This window comes from Furipterus horrens, unplaced genomic scaffold (assembly GCF_987537825.1).
Source record: "Furipterus horrens unplaced genomic scaffold, mFurHor1.1.pri manual_scaffold_10, whole genome shotgun sequence".
Classification (NCBI taxonomy): domain Eukaryota; kingdom Metazoa; phylum Chordata; class Mammalia; order Chiroptera; family Furipteridae; genus Furipterus; species Furipterus horrens.
The window spans coordinates 77,900,262-77,921,422 of NW_028327180.1; the positions used below are offsets into that span (position 1 = coordinate 77,900,262).

At 47.1% G+C, this 21,161-nt stretch overlaps 1 protein-coding gene across 4 annotated transcripts in view; it reads left to right on the forward strand.

Annotated features, from left to right (window-relative positions):
- The window catches only part of MACROH2A1 (macroH2A.1 histone), a 95,199-nt gene that overhangs the window by 15,957 nt on the left and 58,081 nt on the right, over window positions 1–21,161 (forward strand). For all 4 annotated transcript variants that reach the window (XM_090288292.1, XM_090288290.1, XM_090288291.1 and 1 more), the window contains exons 3-4: window positions 18,158–18,264; window positions 18,714–18,911. In XM_090288292.1, coding sequence (XP_090144418.1) covers window positions 18,158–18,264; window positions 18,714–18,911 — 305 coding nt within the window. The remainder of the gene's footprint in view (window positions 1–18,157; window positions 18,265–18,713; window positions 18,912–21,161) is intronic.

The window sequence follows — 21,161 nt, forward strand, 5'->3', positions numbered from 1 at the left end:
CAAGGAATGCTGAAGATAAAATTGAGAGCCCCCGTAGAGACTGAACTTTTCTCTGGCTTGTGGCACCGAGGCACACAGCTGCTCATAGATAAGGAGCCTAGGTCTTCCTCCTCCATTGAGGGTCCAGCTCACGGAAGGAGCGTCAATGTTTAAGTGGGGTAGTGACTTGGGAAGGCTGTGCGTTTATCCTGCCAAACTGAGTCGCTCAGGCACTGACTCAGGGAGGGCTGACTGCTGTCCAGGCCTGTGCTGGACACTGAGATACATGACAAAAGTCCCTGCCCAAGGAAATTACCTTGGGAGCAAGTGCCTTTAGAGCCATTTTACTCAGTCCCTGAGAGAACAAGCGTGGTTCCTATTCATCAGATCCAAAAAGATGTGTGATGACATCTTATTCTTTGTTTTTGGTCCAGAAGCCCTGTTTACATAGCCTGATCGCGCATCTTATTCTACCAATTTACCTCCTAGGACTTAAGCCTGTTTTCAAAAATCAGAACTTCTCTCCAAGGATTTCTCAGCATTAGGAGAATGCCCTGATTACCAGCTCTCAATGCTGAATGTCTGACACCCTGTGATGAACATAGGCCGTCCCATGGTGACCACTGTGAGGGTTCTGCTGACTTGGATGCCTAAGCTGTTGTCTGTTGAAAAACCTAGTGTCATAGCAGTTGGTGCATTTCTACCTCTCAGAGGACAAGGCTGTCCTCTTTGGACATTCGGATTTGTGTATTCTTAACCCCCTACTCCTTTCCTGTTTCCCAGGCCCCCCACCCCTTATTGGGACCTTGGTCTTCCCTCTCCTGTCTCTTGTCAGTGACCAGAACCTCCGTGTCTTCTCGTGGACCCCAGGCATCCTCTCAGAGCTGGCAGTCTTGTCTGAAGCTGCCTGTGTGTACTTCACTAACTGGTGAAGTTTACCGGGCCAGCTCCTGACCTGGGGAACAAGCAGGGTCCCCTTGGTGACCTTATGGCCACTTCACAGACTGGATGAGGCCCAGCCCTTGCCTCTGACTGCTTCCTGCAATAAAACCCCAAGGAAAAGGGTGGTTGTTAAAAATACACCCGGATTTGGCTAATAAACAGATCCTCCCCATCTCAAGTCTCAGCTTGCTTGATTTCTGATCTATAACTCGCATCCCTTTGGTATTAGTCACTGGGCCCCATGCCATCCTGCCCCCATCTGTAAGTGCAGCAGAGCCTGCAGCTGACTCTGTCACTTACCTGGCCTCTTTACCACCTTCCTATCCAGGACACCCAAGTGTGTCCTGTACTCACACAGCTAAAAATAGGGCAGGAAGAAAGAGGACGACAGCCAGGCTGGCTCCTCGATTCTCCGAAGCCCTCTGAATTCCTTTGTTGTGTGCTAGTTTGTGTGACCACCTCTGTGTCAGACTGACTAACACTTTGGGTCAGAACCCAGCTGACTTTTGCTAGCACATTGGGCCTCCATGCTCCCCTAAGGCTCTCAGCACCCCTGGTGCTCAGTGTTCTGCAAAGCCCTTCACCAGCTTCATTTTCTTTTAAAAATGAAAACCACAGGAAAGGGGGGACTGAGGGTTTTCATGAGCCAGAGGGTTGCAACTACAAGAAAGTTGGAAACACTGAAGTTAAAACGCCAGTGTGCACATACTGCATTAAGAGGCACATTCCCTTTTGTGGTTATATGAGTAATTTGTGTTTGAAAATTTAAGAAGCTAAAGCTCACTATAATCCCACTGACCAGAGATATAACAGCTGGCACTGAATGCCTTTTGTGTATGTCTGCATGCTTGCAAGAGAGTTAGATTTTAATGTAATTATTTGTTCTATTAATATCTGCTATTGATAATCTTCACTGATAGCCAGTCACAGAAGATCATCACTGAACAGATGATTCCATGGTGACGGACATTGAAGGAGTGCTTAACAAAGCAGCAGTTTAGCATTAGGTGCTTTGACATTTCTTCTTGACCCTTTAACATTTCATGTAATACTGGTTTGTTGGTGGTGAACTCCTTTAGCTTTTTCTTGTGCGGGAAGTTCTTTGAATGTCCTTCAATTCTAAATGATAGCTTTGCTGAGTAGAGTAATCTTCATTATAGGTCTTTGCTTTTCACCATTGAGTATTTCTTGCCAATTCCTGTGACATGGAAAGCTTCAGAGAAATCAGCTAACAGTCTTATGGGAGCTCCCTTTTAGATAACTCTCTGCTCTTCTCTTCTGCTTTTAAGATTCTCTTTAACCCTTGGCATTTTAATTATGATTTGTCTTGGTTTGCACCTCTTTGGGTTCATCTTGTTTGGGACTCTGTACTTCCTGGGCTTCTGTGTCTATTTCCTTCACCAGGTTAGGTAATTTTCCATCGTTAGTTTTTTAAACAGGTTTTCAACTTCTTGCTCTCTTTCTTCTATTCCCAGCACTCTCATTATACAAGTGTTGGTACACTTAAAGTTGTCCCAGAGGCTTCTTACAGTATCTTCATTTGGGGGGGAGTCTTTTTGCTTTTTGCTGTTCTGACTGGGTGTTTTTTGTTGTTTCAGTTCTCAGCTTTATTTATTGTACTGTTGATTCCCAGAAAAATTATTCTTCATTTCAGTTAGTGGAAAATTATTCTTCATTTCTGACTGGTTCTTTTTTATGGTTTCCATATACTTTTTATGCTGTTGAAGTTCTAAGTTCATTTACTCTTCCCTTAAGTTCCTTGAGCATCCTTATAAACAGTGTTGAAATCTGCATCTAGTAGATTACCTGTCTCCATTTTGTTTAGTTCTTTTTCAGGAGTTTTGTTCTGCTCTTTCATTTGGAACAATGTTTCTTTGCCTCCTCATTTTGGCTGCCTCCCTATGCTTCTTTCTATGTATTAGGTAGAGCTGCGACATCTCCCAGGCTAGGTAGAGAGACCTAATGTGATAGGTGTCCTGTAGGGTGCAGTGGTACAGCCTCCCTATTCACCCAAGCTGTGCATTTCAGGTGCACCCCTCGTGGGCTTTGTAGGCCCTCCTATTGTAGTTGAGTCTTGATTAAGGTTGGCTCTTCAATGGGAGGGATTTTTCTCCAGGCTGATTGGCTGCAAGGACTGGCTGTGACCACTGTGGAGGATCAGCTGGGCAAGGGCCCATACCAGGGAGCAGGACTCACTTCAGCAGGGCTCTGGTGCCCGTTGAGTTTGCCCCTCGAGTCTGTCGCTCATGGAGGTGGTTGGGTGGTGCTTTGATGCAGTCTGAATCTGTCTACCGGGTGTACTGGCTCTGGGGTCTCCCAGGAGGTGAAGGCCAAGGTCAGCCATTACCTGTGTTCTGTCTGGGACCAACTGGCATGACTACAAAGCAATATGCAGATGGCTGCTATTTGTGCTGGGCTTGGAGGTGCCCAGACAAGCTGCGAACCAAGGCTGGCTGCTGCTGGTGCCAGGGCTGGAGCCACTTAGCAAGAGGTTTGGGACACACTGAGGCCAGATGCTGCTTGATTGAGACTTGAGGAAAAGTCTAAAGCATGAACCAAGACAGACCATTTGTATGGAAAAGCCAATGGTAACAGCTTGGGTGGACCTGAAAGTTGGTGGGGTGGGGTCTCAGGAAATCACCAGGGTGGGTGAACAGTGATCAAACATGGTGCCTTCGTGCCAGCTCTGTAGGGGGAGGACTCAGAAAACAATGGTCTGTGCCAGCACTTCTCTCTGGGGAAAAGTGGCCCCTCCAGCTCTCGTCTTGATGCCAGACACTTCCTTTTTTCACTGTATGTCCATGGGCCTTGGAGCTGCTGCCTAGCCTGGGAGCTGTTACAGCTCTACCTCATACATAGAAAGAAGCACAGGAAAGCAGCCAAAATGAGGAGGCAAAGAAACATGGCCCAAATGGAAGAGCAGCAGAGGGAGTGAGTCCAAGTAAGTTGGTTCTCAGGCCTTTTAAGAGCAGTTGCCTTGGACTCCAGAAGCCCTTCATCTCACTCAGCCACGACCCCTGCTGGTTTTCACAGCCAGAAGTTGTGGGGACTTTTCTTCCTGGGACTGGAACCCTGGAGTGGGGCCTGGTGTGGGATGGGTCCCCTCACTCCTTCAGAGGAACTCCGCAGCCGAGATATCCCTCCCAATTTTTATCCACCACACGTGGGTGTGGGACCAGCCCATCCTGCGTCTGCACCCCTTCTGCCAATCTCGATGTGGCTTCTTTTTTTAAATCCTTAGTTGTAGGACTTCCGTTCAGCTAGATTTCAGGCTGTTCTGAATGATGGTTGTTCTGTAGTGTGGTCGTATTTTTGATGTGGCTGTGGGAGGACATGTTTACCTGTCCTGTGCCACCGTTTGACTGGAAGTCTGGATAATCAGTTTTCATCTAGCTTTTAGAACTATCTCCCAGTTTAATTCTCTCTTCAGCTGTATCTCTACTATTCAGTCACTGAATTTTTAATTTCAGTTTTGATAGTATTCATTTCTAGAGGGTTTTTTTTTTTTTGGTTCTTTTTTGAATTTTCTCATTCTTTATAATCTATTTTCTCTTCATTTTCAAAGTTTTGCTTAAATATATAGTTGTAGTTATATATTTATCTGAATATCTTTTTCAACTAACGAATAATTGACAAACAACTGTATGTTATGTATATTTAAAGTGTACAATGTGATGATTTGATGTACATATACAGGAGTGGGTAAAAGTAGCTTTTTAGTTGTTTGTGTGGAAAACAATACAACAATTAATAAATGATAATACAAGAATAAACTTTCATGTACTCACAACTGTAAACCTGCTTTTGACCACCCCCTTTATATTGTGAAATGATTACTAAGTTTATCTGAATAATCCTAATATCTGAAGTTTTTATGAGTCTATTTCTATTGGATTTTGAATCATTGTTCAGAAAGCCTGTTACAAAGGAATTTCTTCATGCTTTTGTTTAGTATTTTTATGGTTTGATTCTTTTTACACTTTTACTTGGATTCATTTGGAATTTAATTTGATATATACCATGAAATAGGGATCAACTTAGTTTTGTTTCACATCGTTACCCACTTATCTCAACACAATTAATTAAATAATCCATCTTTTGCCTGGTGATCTGAAATGCTACTTTTGCCATACATGAAACTTCTAGATATAATTAGGGCTATTTTTGGACATTTTTTTCTATTTCATTGTTCTGTCTTGTTATATACCTAATAATATGTTTCTCATATCTGGTAGGTCTTTCATTGTCTTTTTACTTTTGTAGAAAGTAATTACTTTCTTTAGTAAGTACCAATGAAACTTACTTAATAATACCAATGGTAAAATCCACATGTTCCCAAAGGACATACAGTGAGACACACATCCCCTTCTCTGCTCCTTGGCACACCCAGCCCTCCTTCCAGGAGACAGTCACAGTTACTAGTTTCTTATGTGTTATAGATCTTTCTAAAGTAGTCTTCTTTTCCCTTTTCATTTCAAAATAGATCTAGAAAATGAAATCTCAAAAAAATAGTGAATCAGGAGAATGGGTACATGTGATATGTGGAGATTGACATTTATATTTGAGCCAAAATCTTGGTCGGGAGAATCTGAGGATCACAGAGCTGCCCCTAACCTCCCCCTAGCACCCCAGTCTCCTCTGTCAACCTTGAATCCTGACTTGGGACTGTGAGGTGAGGCTTGCCTGGATTCTGGGCCATCATGGGGCTGCTTCTGCCCGGGATGACACAGCCTGCCGTGGGTCCGGAGTATTATAATACATGAAACCAGGCCAGTGCCTTGGAGAATGTGCCTGCACTTCCCCTTCATCACCACCTGAAGGCTACAATGTCTGGTTCATTTGTTTAGAGATTCACAGGTAATGACCGATTTGTGGAAGCGTTACCAAGCTCTGGTTATGTGCAAGGTGCCAAGCAGATGCTGGGGGTCTAAGGAATCATTGTTGATTTCAGCAGATCTGTATTGAGTGTCTGTGGAGGGCCAGACATTTCAGAGGCCATATTAGTGACCCCAGGGTTAGGACTGTGCTGTCTCCACCCCTCCCTCCACTGTGTACTCAGCTCCCTGCACGAGGACTGACCTCCCACAGCTACTCAGTAAATGTTGGGTTGGCCAAAAGGTCCTTTATGTTTTCCATAAAATAAGTTACATTTTTCATTTTCACCAATAACTTAATTGATCTGGATATTCTGAGTATGTTGGCAATCTCCCACTATTGGCTTCTAGTGGGTAGAGGCCCGGGGTACTGCTAAACATTTTCCAATGCATAAGACAGCCCCACAGCAAAGAATTATTTGGCCAGAATGTCAATAGTACCAAGAAACTTCACAAACCACATTCAGTTGGTTGTAGCACCTTCTCCATACACTGCACAAATTTTTTTTCCCTGTGTTTCAGTTTCGTTTTTATCTTTCTTGAAATAAACCATAATATGCCAAAAATGTTATGTATTTTCTTCCATTCAGTATTAAAATGGCTGCACAAAAATTCAATTTTGGTTAAGTTTTTTTTTAATGCATGCTGATTTGACAGCTGTCACACTACAATCCAACACAATTGTTTTGAATGAGGTTAAAGACAACTAAGCACTACTAAAGCCATTGTACAGAAAAAATATAACAGACTTTTTGGCCAACCCAATAGTTTTTTATTGAAAGTTAAGATCAGTTAGAGGAGGATGAGCTCAGGAGGAGGAAATGTCGTTAATGTGAGGTGCTACCAAGGAAATTGATGAAGGTGAGAGCTGAACTAAACCCAGGATTTTTAAATAAAGTATAACTAGGGTTAACACGAGTGTGTAGTGGGCGGGACCTGCCTGCGGAGAGGCAAGTAGAAGGGCAGCAGTTGGTGGCAAACATTGTATGAAGTATTTCAAGGGCTGATCTTACTTCTGCCTCAAGAGCCACAGAGCATGTCTCAGCTCTACTTTGAAAAGCAGAGGAGGCCAGGCGCTGCCCAGCGGATTAAAATATCAGCATCCCAGGATCCCCTTGTGACAACCATCAGGAATGGCTTTAAAAGAACTACTTACTGAGAGAAGAAGGAAATGGGTAAGAAGTCTACAAATATCTTCTCTCCCAATATTTTCCTGTTAAAATATCAGCAACTGATAAAACACATGTATAGTCCTCTAGCTTTCTTTTCTTGTCCAGAATGGCTTCTTGTGTCTAGTCAATCCAGAATAAAATATGAAAGTAAAAAACCACTCCTCAGAGCTCTGCATAAGTTCTATCAAGAACACAAACCCAGAGGATACCAACAACAGCCAGCCAGCCTCCCTCCATCTCCCTTCCTACTGCCCCCTCTTGTTGTGGTGGCCAAGATGACAAAAACTCGGTTCTGCAAGGCTGCTACAGCTCTGACCTCATTCCTACCTTTTCTTCCCTCCCTCCCTTTCCTCCTTAATTTCCCATCCACCTTCCTCCTTTTTAAGCAAGTGCCTTCCATCTCGTGGCCAGAAAGCATGTGTTCCCTGGTACTCCAGAGGCTGGTGACGGCGCCGGACAACTGAGGTGTTCTTTCACAGAATTGACAACACCCCCATTTGTTTAGAGGGGGTATTTGTCAAATGGCCTTTACAGAAGACATTTATAAATGTCCTCTCTCTAGAAGGAGGCTCATTCCATGCCAGAGCTCACATTTGTTGCCTGGAGGAACATTTGGAAACATAGGGCCTCTGGAAAAGGCTCACCTGTTGGCTTCCCTGCCCGTTGATGATGCCCTGATTGATGCTCCCTGTACTAACTGGTGCTGAGGTAGCCCCTGGGGAACATTGATCCGTTGCCTCTGTAAATCTGGATCTTGACTGCTGAAAGTCAATATCTGCTATTCATTCAGAAAATGAGGGCCTGCAATTTGAGCAGCATTGTTTTCTGTTTGTTTCTTTAGACTCCCACCTCCACCCTGGTCCCTGGCAGTCTCTGCTCCGGATTCGGACTGTGGCTTATCATTGTGATGGTGCTCTTAGTGCTGGGCAAAGAGAGAGCAGCTGAATAAAACATCTGCCACTGATTGAGCACTAACTGTGTGCCAGGCACTGGCCAAGTGCTTCCCATTTGGTAACTCACTGAATCCTCAAACCACCTATTTTGCTTAGGGGGAAATTAAGGCTCCAAGAAAGTTCAGTTCACTTCTCCGAGGTCACTCAGCACAGTGACCCATCTCTAGAAAGGCATTCCCTGCAGGCTTTCTCCGGGCGCTGAACCCTTAGCAGTCAGAAGGACAGAACTGGGACTCAGCCCCCTTTGCATCTCCTGTGTCTTCAGTCGACATCTCGGGAGGATGGCATGTGCCTTGTTTCTAAGACTGGCTCCTGCCCTTGATAGAGCTGCAGCCTGGCTGAGGAGCCCTGGATTCCTGGGAGGGCAGGCCTGGAGAGTCCCAGTTGATCACCAAAGGCCACATGGTGTGGATCTGTAAAGGCTGTAGACAGTCCTGTGGCCTGGCCTGGGCAAAGAGGGCAAGGGTCTTGCAGGGATGGGCCTGGAGAGACAAGCAGCCACTGACAGGGAGGAGGAATGTCGAGGGCCTGCAGCAATGAGATGGATGTGAGCGCCAGAAAGGTGGTGGCTATTGGAGTGATATGCACTGGCTGGAGGGAAGGTGCGGTCTGGTCAGTGTCAGAGGTGCTGGCTGTAGCAGCAGCAGGACAGGTGAGGTCCTTGTGGAAAGCACTCATGGCCAAGGTGGCCTGAGGGCTGCTATGAGGAGTCTCAGAGAGGGGAGGGCAGTGCCTGGTTGGGTTGCTGAGGGGCTATGTGGCGCAGGGGTACTGAGGGTGGGCTACAGGAACAGAAGCTTTTTTCTGAATGTCCTTCATTGTCCCCTTAGTGGAGGTGAGGTGAAATTACAGGTAACAGAGCTTAGGCAAATCATTAGACAAGTGGCCCTCAGCATCAGGAATGCACTTGGGCAGACAGGGCTGGGCAGGGCTGGTACAGATGACCCCAGGAGTGGCAGTCCCTCTTGGGGGCTTCTCTGGCTATGACACACTACGATTTGTTCTAAAAACAACCAGTCTTGAAAAGAACCTGAGCCCTGGCTGGTGGTTCAGTTGGTTGGAGCGTCGTCCTGTACAGCAGAAGGTCATGGGTTCGATGCCCGGTCAGAGCACATAGCTAGGTTGTGGGTATCCCTGGTCAGGGCGAATACAAGAGGAAGGTGAGCCCTGGCTGGTGTGGCTCAGTGGATTGAGTTCCAGCCTGCGAACCAAACAGTTACTGGTTTGATTCCCAGTCAGGGCACATGCCAGTTGGGGGTGCACGAGAGGCAACCAGCTGATGTTTCTCTCCCTCTCTTTCTCCCTCCCTTCCCCTCTCTCTGAAAATAAATAAAATATTTAAAAAACAACAACAACAACAACAAAAAAAAAAACAGCTGATTGATGTTTGTCTCTCTCTCCCTGCCTTCCCCTTTCTCTAAAATTGATAAGTATGTCCTCAAGTGAGTATAAAAAAATTACTTAGAAAGGAATCTGAAAAGTCTTCATGTGCTCAGAGCTTTTTTTAAAAGAAGCAGGGTTAAGCAGGCTGGGACTGTTGTCAGGGCAGGAGGGTGTTTGCGACCCCGTAGTTGAGCAGGCCAGTGGGATGGCATATAGTGTGGCTGCCTCTTCGCATTTACACTGTGTTTTTGTTTTACACTTGGAAAAGATAGACTGTGCACAAGATAAACTCAAACACCACACAAGAGGGTAGAGCAAAATGTCCCCTCTGGTCTAATCCCCAACTCATTTCCAGGAGGCAAAGCCATGCCACGTCCTGATGAACGGGTGTGTAAGCGCCGATGACAGGCAGCGCAGCTGCCTCCCACATGGTGGCAGCCCACCACGGTGTGCACTGTTCTGCAACGTGTTCCCCCTTAAACGTCCATCTGGGAAATGGCACCATGTCAGGGCTCTTTAAGTGAGTTTCCTCTTCACGTTACACTCTTCAAATCATTTCATTTTAGCAGACATCTCTGATTGTTCACCCCTTCCTGAGATGAATTAAGAACAAATGGCTGTGATTTTCCATATCAAAACAAACATACGTATGTATTAACCATCTCCTTGTATTTTCATTTAGAGTCCTTGAAAGCAAGTGACCGGTGGGGCAGAGGGCCCTGGGTTAGAGCAGGTTTCTCTGTGCCTTCCCCAGACACCTCCGCCTCCCACCTTCCTTCCTGTTGCCTTGACTTGTGCTCCCTTAGCAGCGGCTTGGGTCCTGCCCCTGCCCCTGCACACCCTGCTGGGGTCAGACCCCATCCCACGGCAGAGACGGCCTATGGGGCCACCCTGGGTGCTGCATTCTATCAAGGCAGGTCTGGCAGCACTGAGGTTAATCAGGTTCAAGTGCATTTTTCAAACACATGTAAACTGTTAAGTGTAACAGCAAAGAGTAAACTATTGGGGGAGGAAACACCAGGTTTTCTAAATATATTGCTGTTCTCCTCCTCTGCTTGGCTCTCACACATATCCGTCTATCCAGCCAGCCAGTCAGCCAGTTGTCCTGTTAGGGAAAACTAAGGAAAAGGAAATCTAGTTTTTTTCCCCTAGAAACCAAGTCCACTATACTTTTTAAAAGATCAAGTGTGTGGTTGTAGTCTCAGTCATAGTAGCATACATGTACCTGCTGTTCTCAGCATATAACTTGGTAATTCCTTGATCCTCATAAGCCTAGAGGCGACCTCAGTTGTCATCCCCCTTTTATAGAGTGGGAACCCGAGGCTCAGGTGTGTGTTGATGAGTCGCAGCTCAGTGCAGGCACCGGGATGTATACTCAAGCTGTGTGACAGCAGACCCCAGCTGTGCTCTCAGTGTGCGGGTGGCACCTGCCCTCCACCGCAGACAGATGGCAGAGGTGGCTTACACAGGTGCTCCTGAGACCTGAAGAAGGTAGAGGAAGGCTTTCCAGAAGGGAAGGTCCTCATTCAGTGGACTGCCTTGGTGGGTTAGATGAGGTAATTTTGCCAAGAATCATACTACTACTCTTCGTTAATCTGTATAATGCATTTTTTTAAAACTTTGAAATTAAAAAAAACAATTAGTTGACTTTAGAAACTCCCCACTGAAGCTGTGTTTTATTGGGAGAGTTTGTGGGGAAGGTGAGGCCCTGGACCCCTGGCCCTGAGGAGGGGTCTGTAATGTGTGCATAACAGCAGCAGACAAGTTTTATATCAGATTTGGAATATCTGCAGAAAAGCAACAGAATGACTCATTCTTATGAAATACCTTATACTCTGCACAGACAACATCACCTTCAGTTACTGTTGCAGGTTTTCTTTTCTCTGTGGACGCCCTGGTACCTTTGAGGCTCCTGGGACAGGCAGACAGAGAGCTGTGCTCTGGCCCACAAGCAAGGCCCTGGAGCTCCAGGTTGATGGCTCAGCAGGCTGCAGACCCTGCCACTCATCTGAAAAGGTGGGACATGAGCCAGTGGATTGGGGCCGCAGAGGGAATTAGAGGAAACTGGTGTAGGCAGGACACAGGAAACTTAGCAGCACTCTCCGATTGGGGTTGATTGGGTTAAGGCCTCGGGGATGGTGGAAAAGAGTTCTGAACTCAGTGAACTGCTGATGGAAGCCTGGTGACTGGGAGGAAATTACAATAAACAGATTCCTTGTCATGTTGTTGGCTTTGTAGCAAATACCTGTTTTCTCCTTGGGATTATGTGAACATTTGCTTTTCTTTGATTTCTGGTTGTTATTCTCAATATTTCTTTTGTTGGAGGAGACGCTTCAAACAGCTCTGTAGAAGCCCCCGACTCTCTGCTCTGCAAGGTTTGTGTTTAGAATTTGGCGCAGCCTCCACACATCACCTGCTAGCTGTTAGGAGTCTAATTCTGCAAACCATGACTTCATATCCCTGAAGAAAGATGGACAGAATGCTTCAATACAACAGATACGGTTCAGTTCAAGATGTTTGGAGGGGGAAAAAGAAGGCTCTAAGCCTTTGGTCTCTGGGTGAACTTGGAAAGTAGACCTGTCAAAGGTATTCATGTTCAGACAGCTGGTCTGTAGCTGGAAAGGCTGCCAAAAAATGCTGTTATTCAAGGCTGTGAGAATTTTGTCAGGTGGCCTTAAAATGATCGTGCTCAATGAGGTTGGGGACCTCAGGGCCCAAAGGTGCCCCTCCAAGGCGTACAGCTCTGAGGGGAGAATAAGGTCGCATCGTTGGTCCAAGCCGGCCCAAAGGATGGAGCCAGTGGCTCCCTACCTGCCAGAGACTGGAGTGGGAGCCAGAGATGCTGGGGTGTCTTGCAAATTAGATCTTCAAACAAACAAGCAAAAAGATCTTAAAAAAAAAAAAAAGTGCATAAGCTGGCCAGTGTTGTTCGTTCAGCATGTCCCCTTTGCAGTGTTTATAATTAGGGAACATTACCACACTTAGGGTCCTCTCCAGAGCTGACCCCAAGTGCTTTAGACCCCAATCCAGCCTCGTGTTGCTCATTGGTACCAAAATGAGACTGTCACCGGCCTGGAAGTCTTGCCTCGTGGGGTGGAGAAACTGGTAAGGGGTCTGTTTCTTCTAACTGCTCTTCTCAGTTTCCTCCTGTGGTTTCTTATGGATCCCATTTGCTTTGGTTACAGCCCCCAGGGCCATGGCTCCTGAAAACCCCCTCCAAGGGAGGATGCAGGCGCTGAGCTCTGGAAACCATGGAAAAAGAATTTGTGTCTGTAGATCTGGTGCTTTCCTGGTCCTTGTTCTCAGAATTCCTTTTCTCTTGAACCAGAGAGAGATTTATAAAATTGTTTTAGAGATGCACAGAACCTCCCCCATGGGAAGGCATGGAGTCCATTCAGCTGATGCTGCCTCTGGCCCGTCCCCGCGGGCTTGGGTGCAATAGCAGGAACGCATGTCCAGCCCTGAGCCTGGGCTCCCATGACTTAGCCCTTGCTATCATTTGCAAACGCCAGGCCACTTATTAGGAAAGAAACTTAATCAGGAAATCTCTGGTGGTGCGCACCCTGTCCCAGTCCCTCAGCAGCGGACACCTCTCCTGGAAGGCAGATGGGGACTGTTCGTCTTGTCCAGTTGCTGTCATTTTGCACCTCCCCGTCTCCTGCAGCAGGCACCTCTCTCCTAGCCAGGAAAGCCTTTAGCATCGGGCTTTTGAAATCAGACTGAGGACAAAAGGGTGGGTGTGTACCCTGGACTCCTGCTTTTGTTACCAGATTTCTCCTCTATTTTCGTGGGCTGTTGTAAAATGCCCAGCCCTCTGTGAACTGCAGTGCCCGGCTGGGTCAGGCAATGCACACACTTCTCAAAAACAGGTGTCTCTGAGGTGCTCTGTCTTTGTGTCCCTTGATGGAGGTGTTACTATGGTACCTGCTCCTCTGGCAAGCATTCAGGAGTAAACAGAAGATAAGGTTTTTGCTCAGCTCTAGGTGAAGTGTGGCTCTTTGCTCCTCTTATCCTCAGTTGACACAGCTTCCCTCCTGCCCCACAGGGCTGAGTTCAAAGGTGAGCTGGAGTTTTGCAGAAAGGATGGAGTCCTGGACTTTCTGGTTCCTTGGTGAAAAAGGCAGCTGAATGACAGCCATGCCCAGCTCTTTCCAAGAAGCTGAGACCCTCCTCGTCCTGCTGCACACATGTCCCCCAGCGCCTCCACTCCACCACCTCTCTGTCAGTCCCAGGTGGATCCCATCTGGCATCCCCAAATCCACTGCTTAGTTAGCAGTAAGTGAGCCCAGTCCTTGCAGTCACCCAACAGAAGTTCAGGCCTTTAGAAGTTTCAGCCACAAAGTGAGAGTTCAGGGCAGGGGAAAAAACTCATGGAAGTCTGGGGGAATTCCTAGAGAACTGATCTTCAGACTGCTGAGCCATGGGTGCTACTTACAGGTCACTCCATTGCTTTATTTCCCTGTGTTATCTACTTCTTGTCCCCTACCCAAATCAGGGGGCCAAACACACCCAGGTCTGGTGACCCCCTCGTACCCCCCAGCTCTTTGTGGTCTTCGTCACCATCGTCCCTGCACAAATATGAGCAACAGTGCCAAAAATAAAAAGACCACATCCCTCCTCTCCTCCCCCCACCAACGGCCACTGTGCCTTCTCTTGGGGAGAGCCTTCCACTGACGCTCCAGGCAGGAAGAGGAAATGGCCCCTCTGCCTTCCTGAGAAACCGAAATTTCAAACGATCTTCTTGCCAAAGGAGTGGGCTGAGGGTACCACTGAGTGTTTATCTCTGGGGCCAGGTGGAACGTCCTTGGCACACTGCAGGCACTGATGGCTTGTGCTTCCCTGTGGCCTCAGGAAGTGGGGGTAGGCTGGGAAGGGGAGTGGGGGGAGGGGCTGAGGGGGCCACCGGGGGCTGAGTGGGGGGAAGTCAGCCAGGCGGGCCACCGGTCCTCACTGCAGCTGCCCCTCTCCCACGCTCATGCCGCAAGGGCTCCAGCCCAGCATTGGCTGTGACTGGCTCTCCTTCCTTTGCCCTTACCCCCAGGACAGGACAATAGCACTGAAGATGTGCTGCCTCCTCCAGGAACAGGGCAGAATGAAAGGCAAGCTGGGCTGGCCAGGCAGGCATTTCTGCATTCATGGCTGCTGAGGCCCAAGGTCATTTAGGAATCTCAGGCACCTTCCTCTGCTTGGCTAAGATAGGTCCTTCTCGGCCGGGGGTTGACACACAGTGCCACGAGCTCTTGTAGGGCACTTCAGTGAAACTACTAGGTGAGCCACCCCCCACGCCCTCCACCTTGGGCAAGGGCTCTGCTGGGGAACAGCTCTGCTGAGACTAATGGGTGAGCCTGGGAGACATGCCGGTGCTCTCCCCTTTCCCCCAGGCCTCTCTCTAGTGACTGTCACATGGGGAATCCAAGGTGAGGGGCTTTGACAGGGAGCATCACGCAGGCAGGTGCCTCTGATGTCCTCGGTCATCAGTGCTGTGGTTATTGAGTAAATGAATTCCTGCTGTTGCAGTTGTGACAGACCTTCTTCACCCCACCCCCACCCCCAACAGGAGAGTTTACAACTAGGAGGAGCCAAGCAGCTTTTCAGCTTCATACACTGAGCATTTTTTGCATTGTGTTCAGCTGTTAGTACCTCTTCATAATGAATACCATATAATATTGTAAACTTTAAATACACGGTTTTCATGTAGCTAGAATTTTTTTCCCTCTGCTTATTTTATAATGGTTCTGAGTTGTGACATTGCCAGAGACATATAGTGTTGCCAACATAACCTAGAATGCTAGAACTTCTTTAGTACCAGGAAGAGGTTAGGCTTAAGTGAGCCCTGAAGTGGGGGCTGGAAGGACATCATGACAGGGCCACGGCATGGGCAGGATCAGAAGTGGGGCTGTAAGATACACTTTGAGATAGTGTGTGTTTCTCATTAAGAAACGAAGTGATGAGGCTGACAGTTACTGAGAGAACTGGGCCGCGGAGGAGGACACAAAGGACCCTCCCTAATTTCCGCATCTTCGGTGCAGCGGTGTCTTGTCTGGTGACAGCCTGCCCTGAACCTAGCCAGCTCTGGGTCAGGCTGTATCCCTCTAGCTTTTTTTCTTTATTTTGAGAAATACCAAATTTATAGAATGCTGAAAGAGGAACACTCTATCTCCTTGCCTAGATATAACAACTATTAAAATTCCACCACAATTACTTTACTCCATAGACTTTCAGAAATATCTGAGAGTAAATTGCAGACCTCAGGACATCTCACCCCTAAATACTTGAGCATGTAGCTCCTAAGAATAAACTATTCTCTACAGAGTGGTGATACCATTATCACACCCAAGAAAATTAATAATTCCCTAGTGTCTTAATAGCCAGTCTATATTCAGATTTCCTCGGCTATTTCCAAAGTGGCTTTTCTAGCATTTTTTGTAATCAGGATCTCATGAGAGATTTACACATTGTATTTGGTTAGTATGTCTCTTTAGCCTCTTTTTTTGTTTGTTTTCTGTTTTTAAATATATTTTACTGATTATGCTGTTATAGTTGTCCCAGTTTTATCCCCTTTGCCCCCCTCTGCCTGGTCACCTCCCTTTCCTCCAGCAGTCCCCTCTCCCTTAGTTCATGTCCATGGGTTGTACATGGAAGTTCTTTGGCTTCTTCATTTCCTATACTATTCTTAATGTCACCCTGTTTATTTTGTACCAACCAGTTATGCTTCTTAATCCCTACACTGTTTCCCTCATTCTTCTCCTTCCCCCTCCCAACTGACAACCCTCCACATGATCTCCATATCTATGATTCTGTTCCTGTTCCGGTTGTTTGCTTACTGTTTTTTTTTTTTTATTATTAATTTGTTGATAGTTGTGAATTTGTTGTCATTTTACTGTTCATAGTTTTGATATTCTTTTTCTTAAATGTGTCCCTTTCACATTTCATATAATAATGGCTTGGTGATGATAAACTCCTTTAGCTTTACCTTATTTGGGAAGCACTTTATCTGCTCTTCCATTCTAAATAATAGTTTTACTGGATAGAGTAATCTTGGTTATAGGTCCTTGCTTTTCATCACCTTGAATACTTCTTGTCAGTTCTTTCTTGCCTGCAAAGTTTCTTTTAAGAAATCAGCTGACAGTCTTATGAGAACTCTTTTGTAGCTAACTCCCTGCTTTTCTCTTGCTGCTTTTCAGATTCTCTCTTTAATCTTTGGCATTTTGATTATGATGTGTCGTGGTTTGGTCCTCTTTAGATCTAGCTTATTTGGGACTCTCTGTGCTTCTTGGACTTGTATGTCTTATTTCCTTCGCCAAATTAGAGAAATTTCCCTTCATTACTTTTTCACATAAATTTTCAATTTCTTGCTCTTTATTTTCTCCTTCTGGCACCCCTATGATTCGGATTTAGCATGTTTAAAGTTGTCCCAGAGGTTCCTAAGCCTCTCCTCTTTTGTTTGTTTTTTTCAATCCTTGTTTCCTCATTCTGTATTAGTTGACTGTTTATTTCTTCCTTATGTTCCAAATTGTTGACTTGAACCCCAGCTTCCTTCCCTTCACCATTGATTTTATGTGGATTTTTCTTCACTTCACTAAGTGTAGCCTTCACTTCTTCTCTTACACATTTGCTGTACTCAGTCATGTCTGTGAGCATCGTTATCACCAGGGCTTTGAACTCAGCATCTGTTAGGTTGGCTATCTCCTCATCTATTAGGTTGGCTATCTCCCTTTGGAGCCTTGATCTGCTCCCTCTTTTGGGCCATACTTCTCTGTCTCCTCACCTTAACAGCCTCTGTGTTTGCCTCTGTGTCTTAGGTAGAGCTGTTGCACTGTCTGGATAAGTATTACTTCTTTATGTCTTTCTTTGTTGGGTTTCCATGCAATTTGATTTTTCTGGTAGTTCTGGTTATTTCTTGTTTTGAGGTAAATGTGTATTTTGAGAGGCAAAGCATGTCTGCTTACACCTCCATCTTGGTTGGAAGGTTCTCTTAAGCCTCTTTTTAATCTACTACAGACACTCTACCTCTTTCTTTTTATACATATTTTATTGTTCTATTACAGTTGTCCCAATTTTCCCCCATTGCTCTCCCTCCCTTTTATTATTTTTATTTTTTTGAAGATTTTGTTTATCTTTAGAGAGAGGGGAAGGGAAGGAGAAAGGGAGAGAAACATCAATGTGTGGTTGCCTCTCACATGCCCCCAACTGAGGACCTGGCCCACAACCCAGGCATGTGCCCTGACTGGGAATTGAACTGTTGACCCTTTGGTTCACAGGCTGGCACTCAATTCACTGAGCCACACCAGCCAGGGCTCTTCCCTTTTTATACATATTTTTATGGCGTTGACTTTGTAGAGTCCAGTCATTCCCCTCCAGTTTTGAATCTGAGTGTGCAGGCCATCAACATGGACTCGTGGACAGAGACTTACTAAACTCCTGTACTATGTCACTGCCCCCTGAAGCCCTGTGAGCCAATGCGTGACCCATTGCTCAGTTCCACATATGCACAGTTCACTCTCAGGAGCCATGCCGTTGGCATCTCAGTGTTGATCCAGGTGACACCTGCATGCCAAATGCTGGCAGCCCTGTTCTGTCGAATAAGTTCCGATCTCAGCTCTACCACTTCTTACTGATGGGCCTTTGGCTGGTCTCCTCCTCTGTAAGCCTCAGTGTCTTCATCTCCAAAACAAAGGGGTTGATTCAACCCCTCTGTGACCCCACTGAGAGTGTGCCAGGCAGCCCACCTGCATCTTCCCACCTCAGGGTAACTGCTTCGGAAACTGATGCCTGTGCTCATTCCCAGCACCATGATTGGGGCCCAGGAGGATGCACGTGGTCCTCTGATGCTCTTCTTCTCTGTTCCCCACAGCGGAGATTCTGGAGTTGGCTGGCAATGCAGCAAGAGACAACAAGAAGGGACGGGTCACGCCCCGGCACATCCTGCTGGCCGTGGCCAACGACGAAGAGCTGAATCAGGTAAGGGGCTCTCGTGGCAACCCCATCCCAGACCCATGAGCAGCCAGTCATGCTGCCTGAGAGACAGAGCTGTTGGCAGAGTGATATTTGTGTCTGGCTGGCCATCAGAGGTGTGGGCTGCATTTTGGACTGTTAACAGTTTCCCTGCCCCCACAGCAGTTTTTCCTGAAGGCCTTGTTGGGGGTAGGGAGCAGGGATGAAACAAGGTATTTGGCATTCCTTAGAGGAAAGATATCATTGAAATCTACGCCCCCCCCTTCTCAAGTGAGGGACTCAGAGGATTTGTTCCCTGTGTAGTGAGCCTGGGTCCCATCAGCATCCTTGTTTATGCCATGGAGGGAGGAGCTCAACCAACCAAAATCAAAAGCCTGGATGGATAGGGCTGACTTCTTAAAGGTCAAGGGCAGGGTGGACTGGCTCATCATTTGCTACTTTGGTTTTCCTGCAAGCTGCTAAAAGGAGTCACCATAGCGAGCGGTGGGGTGTTACCAAACATCCACCCGGAGTTGCTAGCAAAGAAACGAGGATCCAAAGGGAAGTTGGAAGCCATCATCACACCGCCCCCCGCCAAAAAGGCCAAGTCTCCATCCCAGAAGAAGCCTGCGTCTAAGAAAGCAGGAGGCAAGAAGGGGGCCCGAAAATCCAAGGTATGTGATTTGGTAGGGGCGTGGGGGGTACGGCCGGGCAGTACAGATCGGGGGGTAAGCAGGGGCCCCCTTTCTGCTGAGCGCTCACCCACTGATGGGGTGCAGCACTGTGGAGGAACATGTGGGAACTGTTTGCAGAGGGTCTAGTCCTGCTCAAGTGGCCCAGAGTCTGGACACAGTTTAGGGGCAGGCAAGTGGGATGTGGGGAGGGTGCAGGCAGACCAGGATCAAAGGACCCTGTGCCTGGCCTTTCAGGGGGATGCCCATGCCTGTGGAAGTGAGTTGTGTGTACAGGAACTTCCCCATGCTATGGACAGCTACCACTGAGTCCTGCCTGCCCAGAGGTGCCAGCTGCCCACTTGCCCCTGACACTCTCAGAAGCAATGTTGCATTGCCATGGCTGCTTGTCCTCCTCTGAGCATGTTCCAGCAGGGACAGTCCAAGACAGTTTGCTTTTTAGAATGATTCCTGCTAGACCGAACTTGGAATGAGATTATGTCATGGTTCCTGATTTCTTTGTGGTGAGAGGATCCCTCCCGTTAGTGTGTCCCTCTGGTGCGGGGCTCTGCCTCTCAGCAGTTGTCGCATTTGGCTCCAGGGCCAACACACTAGGTACAGAGCAGTTAAAGCTCTGATTTTGATAAATGGAATTGCCTGGCCCTGCAGTGCCCCCTCAGGAGTCATCCCTTGGCCTCCAGCCGGAATAGGAGGAAATTACCTCTGGCGGAAGGCGCCCTTGCTATTTTGTAAGCCCCTCAATAAGCACTCCTTGGAAGTGACTCATTGGGCCTAATGATGCAGGTCAGGACATTTCCTACTGGAGCTCAGAGCCTCTCACCACGGTGAAATGGTGAGGACACCTCCTAGGACGGACTCCAGGGGTCCTAACCCAGAGCCACATACCTGCCACCCTCCCAGCATGTCCCCTCATCTGACGCTGTCCAAAGCTCTGGTCCCTGCTGTGTCTGTGCCTCAAACAGACTGGCTTTCACCACATGGGGGCACCTTCTCTGACCTCTAACCTGACATCCACACTCTTTGCAGGCCTTTTGTAGCTGAGGTGGAAGAGGCTATTCTTTTTTGTACATCCTTCTGGGTGCAAACAAATGCTTCCTCGAAACATCAGAATCTAAATCCCTCTTTCCAATGGGCAACCCACCTCACTCCCCCCATCTCACCCCACTGGGCTCTGAATCACTCCCAGCTCTTTGAGAGAGAAACCCTGTATTGAAGAGCATCCTGTAAATTTGTTTCCAGACTCTTGCACTCCACCTAGCTCACAAGTCCTGGAGGAGGCGTGGAGCCAGGCGAGGAATTCACAGAACGCTCCATTCTCATTCCTGCTAACCATAAAATTAGCAGATTGAACTGTCTCTTTTCCCCCTTTCAACATTTGCGGATGAAGGGAGGAGCAGGATGGGGAAGGCAGGGGAAAGTGCATGTGCAACTCCTTTTAAACGTTGAAGGAGAAGAAGGTGCCAAGTACATCATCTGTTGATAATAGACCCCAGGGAGCAAGGTGCCCACAGAGCAGGTCCCTTGGTGCTGGGCACTGGGGACCAACAGGACAGAAGCGCGTCCCTCTGCCTCGCCGCTCCCCAGCTGTGGCTCGAGCCAGGGCCCTATTCCCGCAGGCCTGCTGTTCACTGGTGTCTGTGTAGCCTCCTGACTCCAGTGTGTCCCGCAACCCTGGGCTGAACCCTGCTCCCTGTCACCCCGATTCCTAGAGTTTTGCTTATGACTTTCTGAACTTTCCAATTGACCGAACACTAGGAAGGCCTTTTTTTTTTCTTTTTGGACTTGAAATATAGAGGAGTGTGTGTGTGTGTCTTTAGCTCCTAGTAGCTATATTTGGAACAGTGTTTCTAATAACCATATGTCAATAATCACTCGAACACTCCACTTTTCCCTTGATTACAAAAGCAGGAAGTCTGTTCTGGTGGTCTGTTTTTCTTCCACACAATAAAACACATTGTCTGCTTACTGTACAAGTATTTGGCTAACATTAAACCCTGGGGGAAGCTGAAATTGGAACCATGAACAGCTAATTTTCAAAACATTTGTTTAATGTAAATTGTGGTGTCAGCTCCCAGAAAGAGCAGAGAACCCTGCATCTCCAGGTTTAAGTGGAATGTTCTGAAAATAACCTTTGCAGAGACAGCTAGAGAGAGCCTTAGTAACATGCTAAAGTACTTGCATTGAAAGGGAGTTGGTATTTTTCAAGTGTCAACACTTGAATTCCAAATCATA